Here is a 19,402-nt window from a genome sequence, read left to right as displayed (position 1 = left end):
GAATTGATAAGCATATTTAAATTTTAAAAATTATTTAAAAACAAAAAATTCAAATAAAAAAAAAAACATATATATATATATTTAACTCCCAAATTTACCTCCAAATTAGGTTGCGGCGGCGCGAAGACCCACCACGAACCTGGCCTCTGTTCCACACATGATCGAACTCAGCAAAACAAAACTATCTCAAACGATCCTGGATTTGGAAACCCGCACTCTTCTGAAGTGAGATCAGCAGTAACGGATCCATTCGGACATAAAAAGCAATCCAATCGGTAAAATCTCGTTAATCCGATCCTGCAAGGACTTTTAGGTTGATTTACTTTAGAGTGTAGCTTAATTAATTTCTGATAATCTGTGTTTGCGTGCGGTTTCTTTGGTTGTTTATGCTTTATTTGCTTAAACTCTGGTTAATTATGTAATTGCTGTTGAGATTGTGTACGATTGAAATGAGTTGTGATATATGTATTGGTTTATGTTTGTGTTTTCATGTGTTATTGGCATTGAATCTTGGTCGTGGACTAGTTTGTTAGCATGCTGAAAATGTTGGGTAGAGAATGCGTAGTTCTTATAATCGATATATGTTCTTGATAGTTTGGATTTATTGAGAATGCGACATCCAAGTTCTCACATGCTTCCTCTATTGATCGTTCGAAGAATCCAGTTTTTTTCCCGCCATTATTCTTCAAGTCTGCACGTAGTTCCAATTTCTCCCCAACTCTCCAAACTGACAAAGAAATCATGCATCGAATATCTCCGGAACTGCAAATCCATGGATCAACTCAAACAAATTCAGAGTCAGATCTTTCGAATCGGTCTGGATCGGGACAGGGACACCACCAACAAATTGATGGCATTTTGTGCGGATCCATCTGTTGGAAACTTGCACTACACAGAGAGGATGTTCGATTACATACAAGGTCCATCTCTGTTTGTTTATAATGTGATGGTTAAAGCGTATGCCAAAAGGGGTATTTTCAGAAAAGTCCTTTTGCTATTTCAACGGTTGAGGGAAGATGAGTTGTGGCCTGATAATTTTACTTACCCGTTTGTTCTAAAAGCCATTGGTTGCTTAAGGGATGCGAGGAAAGGTGAAAAGGTTCATGGTTTTGTGGTGAAAACGGGAATGGTTTGTGACACTTATGTTTGTAATTCACTTATGGATATGTATGCAGAATTGGGCAAGGTTGGGAATGCCAAGAAGCTGTTCGACGAAATGCCGAGGAGAGATTCTGTTTCTTGGAATGTTTTGATTTCTGGGTATGTTAGGTGTAGGAGATTTGAGGATGCTGTTAATGTATTTAAGGAAATGCAGCAAGAAAGCAATGAGAAACCTGGTGAAGCTACTGTTGTTAGCACTCTTTCTGCCTGTACAGCTCTGAAAAATCTGGCGCTGGGGGTGGAAATTCACAACTATGTTAGAAAGGAGCTTGGTTTTACCACTATAATTAATAATGCATTGTTAGATATGTACGCAAAATGTGGGTGTTTAGATATTGCCCGCAAGATATTTGATGAAATGCCAATGAGAAATGTGATTTGTTGGACCAGCATGATTTCTAGCTATATTAACTGTGGTGATTTAACAGAGGCTAGAGACTTGTTTGATAGAAGTCCAGTTAGAGATGTTGTTCTGTGGACAGCAATGATTAATGGGTATGTGCAGTTCAACCATTTTGATGAGGCTGTGGCCTTGTTTCGCGAAATGCAATTTCAAAAGGTAAAGCCAGATAAGTTCACGGTAGTCGCTCTTCTTACGGGCTGTGCGCAGTTGGGAGCTCTAGAGCAAGGGAAATGGATTCATGGATATCTAGTTGAGAACAGAATAACAATGGATACTGTGGTTGGTACTGCACTCATTGAAATGTATTCCAAATGTGGATGTGTGGATAAATCTTTAGAAATTTTCTATCAGTTGGAGGAGAAGGACACGACATCGTGGACATCAATGATTTGCGGTCTTGCCATGAATGGGGAGACCGGTGAAGCGCTTAAGCTGTTCACAGAAATGGAACTCGAGGGAGCTAAACCTGATGATATCACCTTCATTGGTGTTCTAAGTGCCTGTAGTCATGGTGGATTGGTAGAGGAAGGACGTCGGTATTTCGACTCGATGAAAACGGTTTATCGAATTGAGCCAAAGGTAGAACACTATGGGTGTGCTATCGACCTCCTTGGTCGAGCGGGGCGGTTGGATGAAGCGGAGGAACTGATACGAGAGATTCCCAGTGAAAATGATGCAATTCTGATTCCTCTCTATGGTGCTTTGCTTAGTGCTTGCAGAATCCATAATAATGTTGACATGGGTGAAAGATTAGCCAAAAAACTAGTGAACATAGAATCATGTGATTCTAGCATTCACACACTTCTTGCGAATATATATGCTTTTGCCCACAGGTGGGAAGATGCAAAGGAAGTGAGAAGGAAAATGAAAGAGCTTGGAGTTAAGAAGATGCCTGGATGTAGTTCGATCGAGGTCGATGGCATCGTTCACGAGTTTCTTGTTGGGGATCCATCTCATCCAGAAATGATGGAAATATGCTCCATGTTGGATAGCGTGGTTGGACCATTACTGGGACCAAAGGAATCCGAGCTTGAAATTGTGATACCACTTCACATTGATGGCACTGTTGTGTTGCATCCATTACATGAGGCTGACAAAGTTTCTTGATTATCTTCTGTGGGGTTTCGAATTTGCCAACGCACTCGGGAAACAGTTTTTTGAGGCGTTCGATGTAAGCTTGACCAAACATATGACCTATCGGGAGATGTTGAGAGATGATTGAGGAGTTTCAAATTTGCCAATGCAGTTAGGGAACAGTTTTTTGAGTTGTTCAATGTAGGCTTTGTTAGGAATCACCGATCTCCACAATGGTATGATATTGCCCACTTTGAGCATAAGTTCTAATGACTTTGCTTTGAGTTTCCTCAAAAGGCTTTATACCAATGGAGATATATTTCTTGCTTATAAACTCATGATCATTCCCTAAATTAACCAATATGGGGCTCTCTCCTAGCAATCATCAACAAGGCTTGACCAAATATATGGCTTGTCGAGAGATGATCGAGGAGTTTCAAATTTGCCAATGCAGTTTGGGACCAGTTTTTTGAGATGTCGATGTAGGCTTTGTTAAGAATCACCAATCTCCACAATGGTATGATATTGTCCACTTTGAGCATAAGCTCTAATCGCTTAGCTTTGGGTTTCCCGAAAAGGCTTTATACCAATGGAGATGTATTCTTTGCTTATAAACCCATGATCATTTCCTAAATTAACCCATATGGGACTCTCTCCCAACCATCCTCAACAAGGTTTGACCAAACATATGGCTTATCGAGAGATGTCAAGAGATGATCAAGGAGTTTAAAATTTGCCAATGCAGTTTGGGAACAATATTTTTTAGGAGTTCGATGTAGGCTTGACCAAACATATGGCCTGTCGAGAGATGATCGAGGAGTTTCAAATTTGCCAGCACAGTCTGGAAACAACTTTTTGAGGAGTTTGATGTAGGCTTGAACCAAACATATGGCTTGTCGAGAGATGATCGAGGAGTTTCTCCTCTATCCTCCCGTTTGTTGCAAGGGAAGTTTTTTTTTTTTTTTTTTTTGTTTGTTTGTTTGTTTGTTTCCCACGAGAAAGAATGTGCCATTATGTGGAGGCTTCAGGGAGATATAGGAATACTACAATTTGTGGAGGACTTGAAGTTAACTAATGCCAGCTTGGTTGAAGTTTGAGGACTTCGCTCCATTTCTTGTCTCATTAGGCAGCGGACTAGTGAACAGTGAAGCCTTATGGGAGATGGGGGAGGGATATAGTAGATTGTTCGAACAATTTTCAAGACCTAGATTGCGAAGGAGGAGGTGTACTCTCGGATTTAAGGGCATGTAGGCATTGAATCAAGTTAAAAATGTAAATCGGTAAAAACGGGTGAAGTACTTTAAGTATGCTTTATAACGCATTTACAACATTTTCGAATGTCTACAAACAAATATAATTGAAAAAAATGGTTTCAGTAAGTTTTATCAAACACTTGAAGTTATAGCTTGAAAAATCTAGATATGAATTTTGACAAATTAATTTATGTGATAATCAAACTTTATTTTAATTCCACCAATTATCGTAATTTTCGTAAATTTAATTTATTATTATTATATTTTTTAATTTCGGTATATGAAAATATACATATTATTTATAAATTAAATTATATAAAAAAAAAATGAAAAATGAAATAGTGGAGCTTTAAGAAAAAAATGTGGTTGAATTCAATGGCGGAAAAAAATGGATGGCGCTGTAGAAGGCGACAACAGATGGACGAAGTTGTTGTCGAAGTTTGAAGTATTAGGTTTATTTTCTTCCGTTTCACTTTCTATTTCCAGCATTTTCTTTTCCAGCATTTTCTTTTCCACCATTTTCCCGGAAAACATTCAATCCTATTACACGCCAAGACCTTGTCCTACTACTCCCACTTCCCCAATAATTTTCTTTACTTCTCTTCACTCACTAATCCCATTTCCATTTCCATAATACTCACTTCGCCCAATCTGTTTTAATGCGAGGTTCTGTCGTAATGGATCGATTTTTTTGGACTTAATCCTCGATTATGAGCATTTTTTTTTTTTCATTTTATTTGATTGTAAATTCTAAAGGGATTTCATCGCGATCTTCTTCTCTGTTGGAATTTTGAGATTCTTTAAGCTTCGTGGTAAAGTTTCGCTGAGATTTGTGTTCTTTTTGAGTTCTAGAATCTTGATGTTGGGTAATACTGCAGATCCTTGCTACCTTTTGCTCTTTCTTTATTCTTATTCATTCTTGAACTGTTTGTTTTGGCTTTTTTTTGCACTGACTTTTTTCTCGTTGAGAAATAGTTCTGGGAATCTGGTCTTTGTTGAACTAGTATAAAATGAGCTTGATTTAGATCTGGGAATCTGGCCGTTTTTTTTCCAAAAGAAATATTACTTTGAGCTTTTGTTTGAGCTGAAATCAAGGCGTTTTTATACTCAAAATGCGTGCCTTTGACGACCAATTCTTTATTAGGGAAAAGGGTTGGAAAGTGGAGCTAGATCCTTGTTTTCATTCTCTTATAATAATCTAAAACTGCCATTATGGAAGATCTGTGCTGAACATCTTGGGACATTTTATTGTTTTTTATTCTTAATGGATAATCTTTTAGGTATCCGAGCCGTGCATATTTTGATATTTGGTTATTTTCTCCCTTCTTTTTCATTATTAAATGAACAAAATTCTCCAATGAATAGTTTAGAAATATATTATAAAAGTGAAAAAAGGAAATACTATTAATGTTTTGATTTAAGTACAAATTTCTTTGCTTTAATTTGTGTTGTTTTTTACTCTAAATTATATGCTCACCAACCAGTTTCAGGGGGATTCTATTAAAGCTTCTATTATTTGGTTGAAACTCTGCCACACCATATGTACAGTATGTTCTATCGCTTGAACTTCATTTGAGAAGTATCTAACCCATAAAAGGAAAAGAAAAAGGATGTGGTTATCCTGCATTTGGATAATATGAAGACCACACAGGTTCCCCTCTATCTCTTGATTATTAGCCGTTCTTTTACTAAGTTACTTTAGTTCATTTCTTCGCTTTATAAACCTCAGAAATAAAAGAGTTTTCTAAAAGATCCCATGTCAATTGGGGAGGGGAACGAAGCATTCTTTGTAAGGGGTGGAAACTTCTTCTTAGTAGACACGTTTTAAAAATCGTGAGACTAACGGCGATGGGGGCAAAGTGGACAATATTCTACTAGTGGTGGGCTTGGGCTATTACAAATTGTATTAGAGCCAGACATCGGGCAGTGTGTCAATGAGGATGCTGGGTCCCAAGGGGATGAATTGTGGAATTGTAAGATCCCACATCGATTGGAGAAGAGAATGAAACATTCTTTATAAGGGTATGGAAACCTCTCCCTAGTAGACGTGTTTTAGAAACCTTGACGGGAAGCCCAAAAGAGAAATTATAAAGAAGACAATATCTGCTAACGATGGACTTGGACGGTTACAAAATGTCTTTACGATCATGATGAGGATCTTTGTTAAGCGGATATATCTTGGCAAATTCAAATTCGTCCAAGCCTCAGAATTACTGTAGGAGGATACCATGTAGCATTATAGCAAGCTAGGATTTATATGGACATGGGAAAATGTCGAATAGGAAAAAAAGGGGTAGCTAATGCATAAACTTCTAAAAGTTTTAATTAAAAACATGTCTATGAACACTCTATGAACACAAACCTGCAAACGAGAGGTTTTTCTTTCATATGTTGCCGACTACTGTATTCTAAAAGACCTTTTTGGAGTTTCAGGGCACTAAAGAATCATCTCAAGCTTCTCGTGATTCAACAATTGACAAAGCAAATGAGAAAGAAAATGACAAAATAAATACAACTGAGGCACCTATTACAGAATCAAGTTCGGTATCTGCAACAAGCAATGACAGCAAGAGACTTTCTCCTCAAGATATTGAATTTGTAAGATAAATATTCCTCAGTTTAGAAGGAATGTTCTTTTCATCCTCCTGTTTCATTCCCGTCTTTCCAGTTATTCATATATGCGATGCTATGATATTTTGACAAGTTCTTTAAATTTGGTGTTTAGGTCCAGAATTTAATTGAGCGGTGCTTACAATTATACATGAACAGAGATCAGGTGGTTAAAACACTCCTGACTCGTGCAAGAATAGATCCGGGATTCACAACTCTAGGTATAACTGGAACTTACTGCAATGATTTCTTGATTATTGTTTTTCTCATTTAAATATATTATCTTGTTCTTTATCACTTCTATAAATATATATATAGTACCTCAAATTGGTTTAAGCTATTAGTTCAGTTGGTTTAAGCTTGACTGATCTTAAGAGAGAGAGGTCTAAGTACCTCACGTTGTTTGGGAGTTATTACAAGTTATTGCCGTTCTTCTATCTTTTGTTTCTATCTCTGTTAGATCCCACATCGGTTGAAGAGGGAAACGAAACATTCTTTATAAGAGTGTAAAAACTTCTCCGTAACAGACGCGTTTTAAAACCGTGTGGCTGACTGCAATACATAACGGGCCAAAGCGGACAATATCTGCTAGCGATGGTTTTGGGCCGTTACAAATGGTATCAAAGCTAGGTACCGGGTGGTGTGCCAGCGAGGACGCTGGACCCCCAAGAGGGGTGGATTATAAGATCTCACTCGGTTGGAGAGGGGAACAAAACATTCCTTATAAGGATGTGAAAACCTCTCCCTAAACGACGCATTTTCAAACTGTGAGGCTGCGACAATACGTAACGGGCCAAAGCGGACTATATCTGCTAGCGGTGTCCTTGGGCTATTACAATCTCATTAAATCTTCTAAAATATAATGGGCAAAATTGAAACCATCCATTTATATAGACAAGGACATTATATATTTTAGCCGCCTCTCTCTATATAAATGATCATGTATGATGTAGGTTTAGAGGATCTTTAGTCCATTTATCTGTTGTTTGCAGTAAATGCTACATGGTTTTCATTTAAAATATAATTTTGTATCGTCTTAATTCAGTATGGCAAAAATTGGAAGAAGAAAATGCCGACTTTTTCCGAGCATATTATATAAGGTTGAAACTGAGAAAACAAATCCTCTTATTCAACCATTTGCTTGAGCATCAATATCACCTGATGAAGTATAATATGCCTCCCAAGGTTCCATTGGCACCTATACAAAATGGAATTCACCCTATGCCTGGTAAGTTGGTTCCTTTTCTACAATATGCTTATAGACATCCATACTTCATCAAATTATGCTTAAGTGATTGAATTAATTTAGTTCATAAACACTTTTTTGCAGTGCAGATAATAACTTACCTATGGGGTACCCAGTCCTTCAGCAATCCATGGCTACAGTCCCAGGTCAACCCCATATTGATACTATGGGTAATGGAATTTCAAGTTGTCATATAGTTAATGGAGTCCCTGCACCAAGTAACTATCGTCGTGTTCAGATGAATTCGGGGAACGAGTAAGTTTGTAGGATCGATCTCTTTGGTCCTTCTCTTATGCTCTGACTGGTTTGTACTTGTTGCCATCACAGTCAGCGATGTTCCTTCTCAAATTTAAATCTGCTATGTACAACAGTTATGTACAACAGTTAGGTCAGTTCGGAGGAGAACGAAACATTTTTTATAAAGGTGTGGAAACCTCTCCCTAATAAACGCGTTTTAAAAACCTTGATGGGAAGCCTAAAGAAGACAATATTTGTTAGCGGTGGGTTGGATTGTTACAAATGGTATTAGTGCCAGACACCGGGAGATGTGCTAGTGAGGAGGTTGAGTTCTGAAGGGAGTGGACACGAGGTTATGTGCGAGTAAGGACGCTGGGCCTCGAAGGGAGATGGATTTGAGAGATCTCACATCGATTGGAGAAGGGAACGAGTGTCAGTGAGGACGCTGGGCCTCGAAGGGGGATGGATTTGAGAGATCTCACATCGATTGGAGAAGGGAACGAGTGTCAGTGAGGACGCTGGCCTCGAAGGAGGGTGGATTGTGAGATCCCACCTCGGTTGGAGAGGAGAACAAAACATTCTTTATAAAGGTGTGTAAACCTCTCCTTAGTAGACGCATTTAAAAGCCGTGAGAGAAAGTCCGAAAGAGAAAACCTAAATAGGATAATATTTGCTGGCTGTGGGCTTGAACTTGGACCGTTACCCTATCGTTCTAACATTTTTCTTGTGCTAATATATGTTTCCTTGATTTTGTGCTTGAAGTTTTCATTTGAATTGTTAAAGTATGGCCTACAACAGTATTGCTAACGTTTCTTCTGTTCCACCAAACAGAGCATTGTCATCCATGTCAGAAATTCCTGTGAGTCCAACATCTGTGGCATCCAGTGGTCATTTCCCATTCTCAGCATCAGAAATCTCCGGAATTGGAGCAGAGACTTCGACTCTTGAAACTGCCTTCACATCAGATGTTGCTAATTCTGTGGGCTTGCAACTTCCACCAGATGGTATTGATGGAGATTCTCGGGACTCTTTCAGATCATTGGATCAAATTCAATGGAATTTCAGCATGTCGGATCTGACGGCAGATTTGTCAAATTTGGGAGGTAATACAGTGCTTAATCTTCACTAATTAGTTCTCATATTAGCTTCAATGGAGTATTATTGAATTATTTTGATTATTTTCAACTCCTGCAGATTTAGGAGCTTTGGGAAACTATCCTGGTTCTCCATTTCTGCCTTCTGATTCGGATCTTTTGCTTGATTCTCCAGAGAATGAGGATTTAGGTATCAAATCTACATACTCACTTTAATTCTTTCTTTCAGCTGTTTCCATTTCATCTCTGTATAGGTCTCTGAATCTTTTTGTTAAAGAAAAAGTAAATAAATAATGATGAAGAAGAAGAAACAAAAGGATAGAAAGAAAAAGAAAACTTCAAATCCCATTCTTCTTGCTAATGGGTTAGTGCATTTTAACGGTCGCAGTCTAAGCCCACCACTAACCAATATTATCCTATTTGGACTTTTTTTTTTTGAGTTTCCCAGGTTTTTAAAACATGTTTACTAGGGAGAAGTTTTCACATCCTTATGAAGATGTGTTTCATTCTCCTCCCCAACCGATGTGGGATCTCACAATCCACCCCCTTCAGGGCCAGCGTTCTCATTGGCACTCGTTCTCTTCTCCAATTGGTGTGAGATCCCCCAAATCTACCCCTTTCGGGACCTAGCGTCCTTGCTGACACATCACCTCGTGTCCACCCCCTTCGAGACTTAGCCTCCTCGCTGGCACATCGCCCGGTGTCTAGCTCTAATACCATTTGTATTAGTCTAAGCCCTCCGGAAGAATGTTTTGTTTCCCTTTCCAACCGATGTGGGATCTCACAATCCACCTCTCTTTGGGGTCCACGGTGGCACTCGTTCTCTTCTCTAATTGATGTGGGATCTCACAATCCCCCACCCCTTTCGGGACCCAGCGTCCTCACTGACGCTCGTTTCTCTCTCCAATTGATGTGGGATCTCATACTTCCTCTCTAAACATTAATGATCGGCTAAACCCTAGGCCTTAACACTTGTTAACAAATCTATGCTTCTTTCTTTTGTTTATGATCCGTTTGGTCCAACTATCAACCACATGCCTACAGTATGCATTTGTATAGTAAAATCACAACCTCTAAACACAAATACATACAACCTCACACACGCAGGCAACCTTTTCTTTTGCAATGGCCTGCCATATTGATATTATTATTCTGTTGTCCAAGAACTTCCTAAAAATGTGACAAACTGCACTAACTCTATAGGAAAATCAGAGAGAGAGATGAACCTTACTTTGGTACGTTAGCAACCAAATTTAGTAGGGTCAGGGAACTGTTCTCGATAATAGTTGAGGTGGACTAGTTGGCTAGGGTCTATTGGAATGACTTTATTAAACTCTGCATTTAAATGTCTCTGTCATTATGTACTGCTTGACACTTAATAACTGTTTTATGTTACAGTTGAGGATTTTTTCGTCGATTCTGTGCCCGGTCAATCGTGCTCGCAATCGGATGAAGAGAAAACTTAGATGCAAGGTTAGGCAGTCAATGTTCCCTTTTCACTTTGATTAGTTGGATAAGATAAAATCAGAACAATAAGTAATAAGTCATTGCTAGAAATTTTGTGGGGACTGTTACCTTCAGTTTCAAACATCTTGAAATTGACTGCCGTTTCGCTTGTATGCTTTGTATGATTGTTGAGTAGAAAAGTAGACATGCCAGAGGAATTTTCAATACATTGTTCTTTTACAAAGCTAGTAATAGTTTGAAAGTTGAGGCTACAAATCACAATCCCATACATATATAGATATATGTGTGTTTAACAAAGAGACCGATCCCAAAGCTTCAACTTGAAATAAAATCATACCCTCACATCTAGGAATGGGGCACCAACCTTCTCGATCGCGTCATCCTGTTTCGTGTTTTGGCAGCATTAAGACGGTCTCCTAACTTTTTTAACACTATCTCCTTGAGTTTTTAAGTTAATTTAATTCCACAAACCTAACACGACTCACAAGATGTTCTCCCGTGCTTCTATCTAAGTGGGAGATTATTAGATTTATGAACTAAAATTTGCAGTTTTTAAGTATTTGACTAAATATTCATTGTCTTTCTACTTCAAGTATTTGACTAATTTACGATAGATTCCACGTTGAGATTCATGATATAAAAGTAAAAGTAAAGAGGACTATTTTCGTTGATACGGCACATATGTGGTGAAATCAAAAGTAAATGAGGTCTTATACTCGAAACCAACAATTCGATAATAATGTAAAAAAATCTAAAGAGGTGGTCAATCTTCAAATATAATTTAAGTTTAAGTGGTAGGTGGGCTAAAAGTTTTACTTGACGGATTCATTTACATGTCATATTATGTAAATGAAGGATAATCAAAGAAAAGCTACTAGGGTATATACTAAAAAAAATATAAAATCAGAACAAAAACAATAATATATTTTAAAAAAAAATTCTAAAACAAAATAGAATTGATGAGAATAAAAATGAAATCTCTTTGAATTACAAGTTTATTCACATTATATAATTACATTAGGAATATAAAATTCGACATATAATAATTACTATACTCCTTTCATATTTCTAGCGAATTAAACATCCAACACCAAGCCCTTCCTTCCTGTAGGAGGCATTGAAAATTTCTCTTACACTCTAGGGTATGGCTTTTCCCTATTGTCAATCATGTCATCATCATTGAAGAACGACGTAGAGGCTAATAATGTTAAAGCATTATTTATAAGCAAATATTCCCGGAGTGAACAAAGGCATTGTTCTTGCTAATATAACCAAATTGTTGATGAAGAAAAAGTAGTGAATCTCTGAAGTAATATGCCTTCATGTAGAGAGAGGGAGAGAGGGAGAGAGAGAGAGAGACTAAATCCTAGGCTTACTGTACAGAGGCATGCAGTCATATCTGCGACTTGTGATCACCCGTTTGAAGAATTTCTATAGACGGACCTCGGGTCTGCTCCGCCCTTGGTATACAAAGAGCCAACTGAAGGAACTTCATTGTGCGATGAGGCGATTGCAGAAAGGGGTTGGAAATTTGTGTTGCCAACAAACCAGTAGAGAGCCCATTTCAAATTGCAGAGAGTATACTTGAGAGCTTTTGTCCAATACTCCGGTTTGTTGAAGCTTTGCGTGATGGAGTAGTTTTCGACCTTGTCGTTCTCGATCCTGCAACATTATCTGACGATGATGATCAAAAAAGCAAGCTAGATTGATGTCGGAATATCTGGATTGAGCACGAACAAGAAAACTAGCATGTTCATGTCCTCTTAACATATTTTTGATGTTTCATGTGGTTCATGACCAAAACTATAACCGCCCAAGCTCACCGCTAGCAAATATTGTTCTTTCGGACTTTCCCTTTCGAGTTGCACCTCAAGGTTTGTAAACGCGTCTCCTAGGGAGAGGTTTTCACACCCTTATAAAAAATGTTTTGTTCTCCTCCCCAATCAAGGTGAGATCTCACAGAATCTTTGTTGATTGTTTTAAGTTTGGCTTACTCTATTTATCCCCGGGATGAAACTACTTGATCATCGTAATGCCTGTGCTTCATATCATACACAGAATCCCAAGAGTTTCATCATTTCATTTGGTATTGTACCTTAATCTAGACAAGCAGCATGAACAGCAAGAAACTATACATGCATAAACAAGGTAACACAGAAAATAATATTGGAGATATATAAAAGAGAACACAACTACAAGATAATACAATCACACACATGGAATAAATGATATCCAAAATAATGGAACTTACTTATATGGCAATTTGAAACATTTCTCATGCGGTATGTTGTTCTCCTGATCCCTAGAATTTGCAAACTCAGCAAATTCCTTTAGGCAAGTCAAGAACAACGTCATGGCTTTATCGTAACGTGTGCTCCAAAACAAGTTCACAGGCCCAAACCTGTTTCAGTTACTACATATCATATCAAGAGCCCTGAAGAACGTTAAGAAGATTTGGAAACTAAACATAAACAAGGTAAAATTTTGAAGATCGGGGGAAAAAAAAAACATCAATCCTCATATTTCAGTACACCAAGTTTCTCCTGTGTCGACTCACAAAACAAAGTAACAGGAACCAGACTAAGGCATTATAATAAGAATTCATTACTTACAGTTCATATGTGCTATTGTTGTCCATGATACGAGGGTAGCTCCCCATTGGAAGTATTTTAATACGATATCTAGGAAGTAACGAATTAAGGAAATGGGTTTCATTACTCAAACTGGATCCTTAAATCATTTATGATGTTGTAGACACCAAAGGATGCACGGAAGAATCAATGGCAGTGGTATTGTTCCCAGAATAGAAGTTCAAAACAATCAACTTGACATTCAACAATGTTCCAAACCAGAATACAATATGGAACAATTACCAATTTAACTAAATTATTTACAACTTATTTTCCTAATCTGTTGTTCAATATGAGAAGCATCACTCTAATACCTTTTATTTTTCGAATATATTTCAAATCTAAAATTGTCAAGTAACTTTATCCTTTTCCCTTTTCTTACTAGAACTCGGTTTCCAATTTGTTAAAGGTCTGCAACATCATCTCATCTCAATCAATCCAAATCACAAATGCAAATATAATAATCGAACTACAAATTTCAAGAAAAGGGAACTTAATGATCGATATGGGTATTGTACAGAACAATCCTACAGAAATTGTTACTCCGAAAAGGATACTGAAACCTTGGCCTGAAATACTGACACATTGTATGAAGAAGAAGGCTAGCTTGTCCCCATGCAGCATTTATTTCATCCCATTCAACCTAAACATTTCGACTAAAAAAGTTAGCAGGAAAAAAAGATGGGAGTCTAATGACTAAAAATTCTAGAACACAGAACAACAGAATGTGCCTAGTTTTCATACTAAAATCTTTGGAAGACGCCCAAGCCGAAAATTGTTAATCGTTCCAAAATCTCCTTCATGCCAGATTGGAAATGCATCATTGAGCACATTTGTTCGCTTCAACAATTCCAAGTGTGCTTGTGAAACTTCTATCTTTGCTAAAATTGCATCTCTCTCCTCCTGTTATAGTCCTCATTCAACAACGTAATAGAAAAGTTGTCACGCAGAGGATGGTTATGAATTCTTTTAATGTTGAAAAGTTAATCGTGAACAGGGGTCCCTCATTTAAAATCAAGAAATATGGGTCATAAGCGGTAGTGTAGCAGTTCTATAAATCAAGAAAGAAACATTGCAACATAGTTTTAATAGTTTATATTACTATGAAATATTAGAAGGTTCTAATTTTCTTCCCATTTTTCTGCAAAGAACATACCAATCAAGTCCCAGGTTCACATTTGCAATCGGATTTTAAATTTTTTGAAAAGTCAAACCTAATGCAAGGATGCAATACCAATTCTATATCCTACCGCGGTTGCCAGTGATAGGAAAAAGGCTTATATTGATAGCAAAAGCTCCTTATATAATTTTTATTTATCCTGGAAGATTATTTTGATAGCTAAAGCTCCCTTGAGCCTTTTTGACCACGAGCACAAGGTTAAAAGGCTCAGGCTATCATAATCAGATGATCAAGTTAGTCCTATGATAAGAGATTAGACGTTCATTACGTGCCAAGCTAGACCAAAACACACANTCCTTTTGTGTTCTTTTTTTTTTTTTTTTTTTTTTTTTTTTTTTTTTTTTTTTTTTTTTTTTTCATTATGAATAGCAACAACATAAGGTTGAACTTTACTGGATTGTGGCAGCAAGGCTACACTGCCACGGTTATGCACATTCAAATTAAGAAAAAAGTGGTTATCCAAGCATATTTAAGTAGATACTATATTAACATAAAGATGCCTACGTCCTTATAATTTGTTTAGGTTAACGACAGTCATACTCATAAACATGCTTATCAATCTACATCTCTCTCATTATATGAGGATCCATCCACTTCTTTGGGCTTTATTAATAAAAAACCACCTTGGTTGAATCCAGCAACAAAATAGTAACATAATTATTAACATCTTCGTGGTTCCTATGAAATCATTAAAGCAAAAAAGGGATAATATATAAAGGGCATACCTGATGTGAGATTAACTGAAACTGAAAATTATTATATTCATGCCAATACCTGTCGTTCAATGAATACAAGAAGACAATCACCAACCTCAAAGTATCTCAAGAATTTCTGTCAACCAAATATATCTAAGTTTGAAAGAAGGAAATCAGTTACGGAGGTATAAATGAATACTACCGCCAGTGAAAGAGAACATCTTGATTAGGGGGTCAAAACAAGGGTGGGGGTGATATTAGGCTAGTAAGGAAATTATTTGTAATTTACTCCATAGTTTTCTAATTTGATTTAGTTATTCGGCTTACTTTTTACCCTAGGTTAAAGGTTGGTTCACTATAGCAATTATTTTCACAAATTCAATGATCTGGGCTATAAGTATAAAGGTTTGGTTCCCCACTCGTTTTTTTTTTTTTTTTTTCCCTTCCAATATTAATAAAATAACTCCTCACTTTTCCGCTAGCTCTACTAGGGGAACACCAGATTTTCCCAAAAAATTGTTTATAGAAATACAAAAACCTCTGGAAGGGTAATTTCAACAGAAAAGTTTCCAAGAAAAACGGCTTCACCAGCCTTCAGTTAGCGTCTTGTGTCTGACCAAGTGTAGGTAGGGCAACATCATTTGTTCTTCAATTATTTGTATGCACAGAATGGTTTGCATATGATATGTCAAGACTCCAATCTTTCATGGGTGATGAAAAATGTACCAGGAATAACATATTAAACTTTGTGTCATCAAATTTAGAGGCAAAGTTGATTCAAAAGGAAACAAAGAATATTTTTAAGACGAAGTTGCCATGTGGCGTGAGAGAAGGGATGTAGCTACATATAAAGCATCTTTTTGGTGATTGTTAATTCCTTTGTTTTGTAATTAGGTGTTTACAGGATATTCTCCTAAATTGACCTGTTAACGTAATATGGGGAAATTAGTTAGACTCCTTAAACAGGGTTTGGATACTCTCTTATTGTGTAACTTTACAATAATCAATAAAAAGTTTAATTTCCTTTTATAACAAAATGGCAAGTACCTCTCTTCCAGTTCCTTAAACCGGACAGATTTAAGCTCTAGCTCTTTTAGTTCAGCATTCACTTCTGCAAACTGGTTCTCTGTCTCTTTAATGGCTGCTTCAAGCCTTCTCTCTTCTTCCTCAATCTAAACCAGAATAAATAGAAGATCAAACAACCGGACTCTTTAAATGAAAATAATCCACTCAAGATGCTATTGATTAAAATTCATTTTCTCTATTTTTTTTCAACTAAGAAACTAATCCAATTTGTATCTTTACTAAAAATATATGAGTAAATTTTATGAATTTGCTCAATTAAAGGCAGCCTCAAGGCTAATTGGAAAAATTGAGGCACAAGCCTCAATATTAGTTTTAAAAATTCTACAAAACGTGGACAATAAAATATTAAAAAAGATATTGTATGAAGTATCTATAAAATCATGCCTACAATGGCAAATTTTTAAATTAAAGATTCTAACAAGTCATTCTAGACATTATCATTAGTGTCACTAAAAAGATTGAGTAAAAGAAATAGTAATGATAGGACATGTTACCACAACATATAATGTACTAAAATTTGGTACATTAGGATTTTTATATGTTTGAAGAATGGAGCAGGTTAATATTATTTAGAAGAGATGTGACGTGATCATGCAACCTCTTAGGTTCATACAAACCTCAAACGAGCCAAAAATGCACAAACACAACCACATCATCACCTATGTGCACACCTACAAGTCCATGTCCACAACACGACCACAACAAACCGTGCGCCTCACCAAGAAAACCCCTTTGTGATTCTTGTGCATAGCTAAGAATTTGGATGTCTTAAAAACATTTAAGGTCAATCGGTCATCAAATTTGTAGTGTTTCAACTTTGGAGTTAAAGAACTTGGGTTCTGCTAGGCACTTGACCTAAAGGTAATCTACATCTAACTCTCCCTTGGAGTTGTACTAATTGTTTTGTTGGTTTTAGTGTTCGTGTGCTAGGGTCGACATAACCAAGGGGCTCTTAAGGAAATTTACTCTTAACAACTTGGAGCAATTATTGTAATCTCTAGTTCAGGTTTCTCAATACACAATCCCTTTGTAATGGATTTTTCTTTTCTATATCAGCATGGTTGTATCTTTCATTAGTCTAAACAAGAGAAAAAGTATATTTCTGCTTTTGAATTTTTGGATAACACCAAGCCTTCAACTCAAATAAGATCAATATCTCAAGAAAAATTTCTCCACGACTTCCTACGCCATGCCATCCTTCAAAAATAAGATAATCAGCATCTAATGTTGTTTAGAAAGAAATGCCTAAATATCATTGTGAAATTGTACCTTTAATTTCTCCTTAAGAAAATCAGCTTCAGAAAGAACGTTCCGCGACTCCCCCTCTAAACGTTTGAGGCAACCTTCATATGCCTTAATGTCCCTGTTCACATCTTCAACCTCCTTATCAAGTTTATCCGACAAAACCCTCATGCATTCCAGGCACAAAGGCTGCTCAACCTGGACATAGAAATCGAGTTATACAGTTTTATAACCAATTCCATGAAACTTATGAAAAACCTAATCAGCCTCTATGTTGAAATGAAATTGAAAAAAAGTTCCAAGTTATTTTGCTTTAGAGTACCTGAGTTTGAGTTTTGGAAATCTCAAAAGCACGTTTTAAGATAGTTATGGTAGTGTGAAACCCAGAATTATTTGGTTGCATTGCCCCATCTGGCGATGGTATATGCATTCCACCTCCATCAGAGGGAGATTCATTCTTATACACAACTACAAACGATTCTTCCATCGTTTTTCCAGTTTGCCCTGTGTCAGCCTGACCAGCTCCCTCACGAGGACGAGGAACACCTTGCGATTGAGGCCTTTGCTTCGGCAGCACAACAAAAGAATTATCCATGCGCGTGGAAGCTAACATGCTACTGGCACCATGAGCTCCAGACCCTTGCATACCTGAACGTGTTCATCACCGGAACATATGTTCATCAAGAGAATCATACAGCTCGAAGTCAGAACATTAAACTAATATCCATTCATGCCTTAAAACCCCAGAAAATCATTTGATTCTCTCGCTGCCCACACGTAAATTATCACACTTAAAAATCATTCACACATCTCGTCTCCTCTTTTAAGTCCGGGAAAAGGCGTTCTAGTTAAGCTTACAACACATAGAACCCGTTATCAATTTAGGCAACAATCTTTCCCATGTGGTTTCTCCAACAATCCATGGCCTAAATTCACAATAAGACGCACTGTACTCCTTCAAACTTCAATTTGCGTAGCACCAAACTCTCCCTCAACGAAGCTAAAACTATTCAATCCAATTCTACCGTTCAAATTATCGCATCAAAATCTGTCGCGAACGGCAACAAATTGCGTAAATAACTACATAAGCTAAACTAACTGAAGAAATCACATCTGAAATTTCAAAAGCGAGAAAATAAAACATTAACAATAAGAGTCAAGAAGTTAACCGGATCGAACAGAGGGATCGCTGATGAACTTATCAGCATGGGTGTCAACGCCGACAAAGCATAAGGATTGGCCGCAGCTCTGGCAGCCGAATCGATGAACATTCGGGTCCCCAGGCAAGATCCGACCCATTTTCCGGTCGCCCATTTTCCCTTGCAATCGGATTGATTCAAATGAGAAAAATCGCCGGTGCTCTTGCGTGGAAGCAAAAGAAAACCAATGAATCCTTCGCGCCTCGCAGTTTGTTGAGGAATGACTGCTTACATAATTGATTAAATTAAATTCAAATAACAAAAATTAAATATCAATTAATATGTTCATGGATTTTAAATAATTATAAAAAAGGGTTAAATACTCCAAATATTTATTTCTAAAGAGCCTTTAAATTTTAAAAATAAGTAATTAGTCTAACTCTTAATGATAAGATAAGATTCCGATTATATTGTTAATCGAATATCTAAAGGCAAGAACATTGTTTGAGATTCGAATCACTTCACAAGCAAGATCGATCATGTCTAGCTTAATGATTCTTGTTGATCAAATATCTCAAGGCAATAACACTTGCTTGAGATTCGAATGCAACTTACATAGAATTGCAAAGAAACTTAGTCATTGGCTAAAGAAGAGCACAAATGCTCCTTTTTACTATATTTTTCAAATCCCCTTCCAAATAAACATACATGACTTTATATAGGCTCAAAAATGAAACTATTAAAGGCATTACAAGAGTGGTAACCTTCCTACTTTATGCCCATAATTAGCCATTACGTAAATGTAACCTAAAGTAAATAAATGTATTATAACTCACCCAAAATTTATAACAATCAAACTTCTTTCTTCTTCAATGGCATGAATTG

General features: G+C 37.0%; 3 protein-coding genes across 9 annotated transcripts; 2 read left to right on the top strand and 1 right to left on the bottom strand.

Moving 5' to 3' along the window:
* Nucleotides 1-105: 105 nt before the first annotated feature.
* Nucleotides 106-3,841, top strand: LOC111498101 (pentatricopeptide repeat-containing protein At1g31430). Of its 4 annotated transcripts, none has more exons than XM_023149182.1 (2): nt 106-275; nt 595-3,841. In XM_023149182.1, the coding sequence occupies exon 2, from the start codon at nt 611-613 to the stop codon at nt 2,669-2,671; it is 2,061 nt and encodes a 686-aa protein (XP_023004950.1). In that variant the 5' UTR covers nt 106-275; nt 595-610; the 3' UTR covers nt 2,672-3,841. The 4 variants fall into 4 exon arrangements, with proteins under 4 accessions (XP_023004950.1, XP_023004949.1, XP_023004947.1 ...); XM_023149181.1 differs by having other exon boundaries at nt 184-313; XM_023149179.1 differs by having other exon boundaries at nt 184-313; nt 526-3,841.
* A 444-nt stretch (nt 3,842-4,285) lies between these two features.
* Nucleotides 4,286-10,786, top strand: LOC111498150. Of its 3 annotated transcripts, none has more exons than XM_023149272.1 (9): nt 4,286-4,343; nt 5,376-5,542; nt 6,325-6,489; nt 6,617-6,722; nt 7,547-7,729; nt 7,837-8,002; nt 8,816-9,087; nt 9,179-9,268; nt 10,477-10,786. In XM_023149272.1, exons 2-9 carry the CDS (start codon nt 5,528-5,530, stop codon nt 10,542-10,544), a joined length of 1,065 nt encoding a protein of 354 aa, XP_023005040.1. In that variant the 5' UTR covers nt 4,286-4,343; nt 5,376-5,527; the 3' UTR covers nt 10,545-10,786. The 3 variants fall into 3 exon arrangements, with proteins under 3 accessions (XP_023005040.1, XP_023005039.1, XP_023005038.1); XM_023149271.1 differs by lacking the exon at nt 4,286-4,343 and adding an exon at nt 4,375-4,757 and having other exon boundaries at nt 5,382-5,542; XM_023149270.1 differs by lacking the exon at nt 4,286-4,343 and adding an exon at nt 4,375-4,757.
* A 953-nt stretch (nt 10,787-11,739) lies between these two features.
* LOC111498123 (beclin-1-like protein) lies at nt 11,740-18,785 on the bottom strand. 2 transcript variants are annotated; one of them, XM_023149233.1, is made up of 10 exons: nt 18,548-18,782; nt 17,701-18,026; nt 17,406-17,576; nt 16,098-16,222; nt 15,081-15,129; nt 13,920-14,078; nt 13,733-13,818; nt 13,158-13,226; nt 12,797-12,946; nt 11,740-12,207 (listed from the first exon to the last, which is right to left on the bottom strand). In XM_023149233.1, exons 1-10 carry the CDS (start codon nt 18,690-18,692, stop codon nt 11,958-11,960), a joined length of 1,530 nt encoding a protein of 509 aa, XP_023005001.1. In that variant the 5' UTR covers nt 18,693-18,782; the 3' UTR covers nt 11,740-11,957. The 2 variants fall into 2 exon arrangements, with proteins under 2 accessions (XP_023005001.1, XP_023005002.1); XM_023149234.1 differs by having other exon boundaries at nt 12,130-12,219; nt 18,548-18,785.
* Between the last annotated feature and the right edge of the window lie 617 nt (nt 18,786-19,402).

This window comes from Cucurbita maxima, unplaced genomic scaffold, assembly GCF_002738345.1.
Source record: "Cucurbita maxima cultivar Rimu unplaced genomic scaffold, Cmax_1.0 Cma_Scf00024, whole genome shotgun sequence".
Taxonomy (NCBI): Eukaryota; Viridiplantae; Streptophyta; class Magnoliopsida; order Cucurbitales; family Cucurbitaceae; genus Cucurbita; species Cucurbita maxima.
This window is presented reverse-complemented; position numbering and strand designations above follow the sequence as displayed.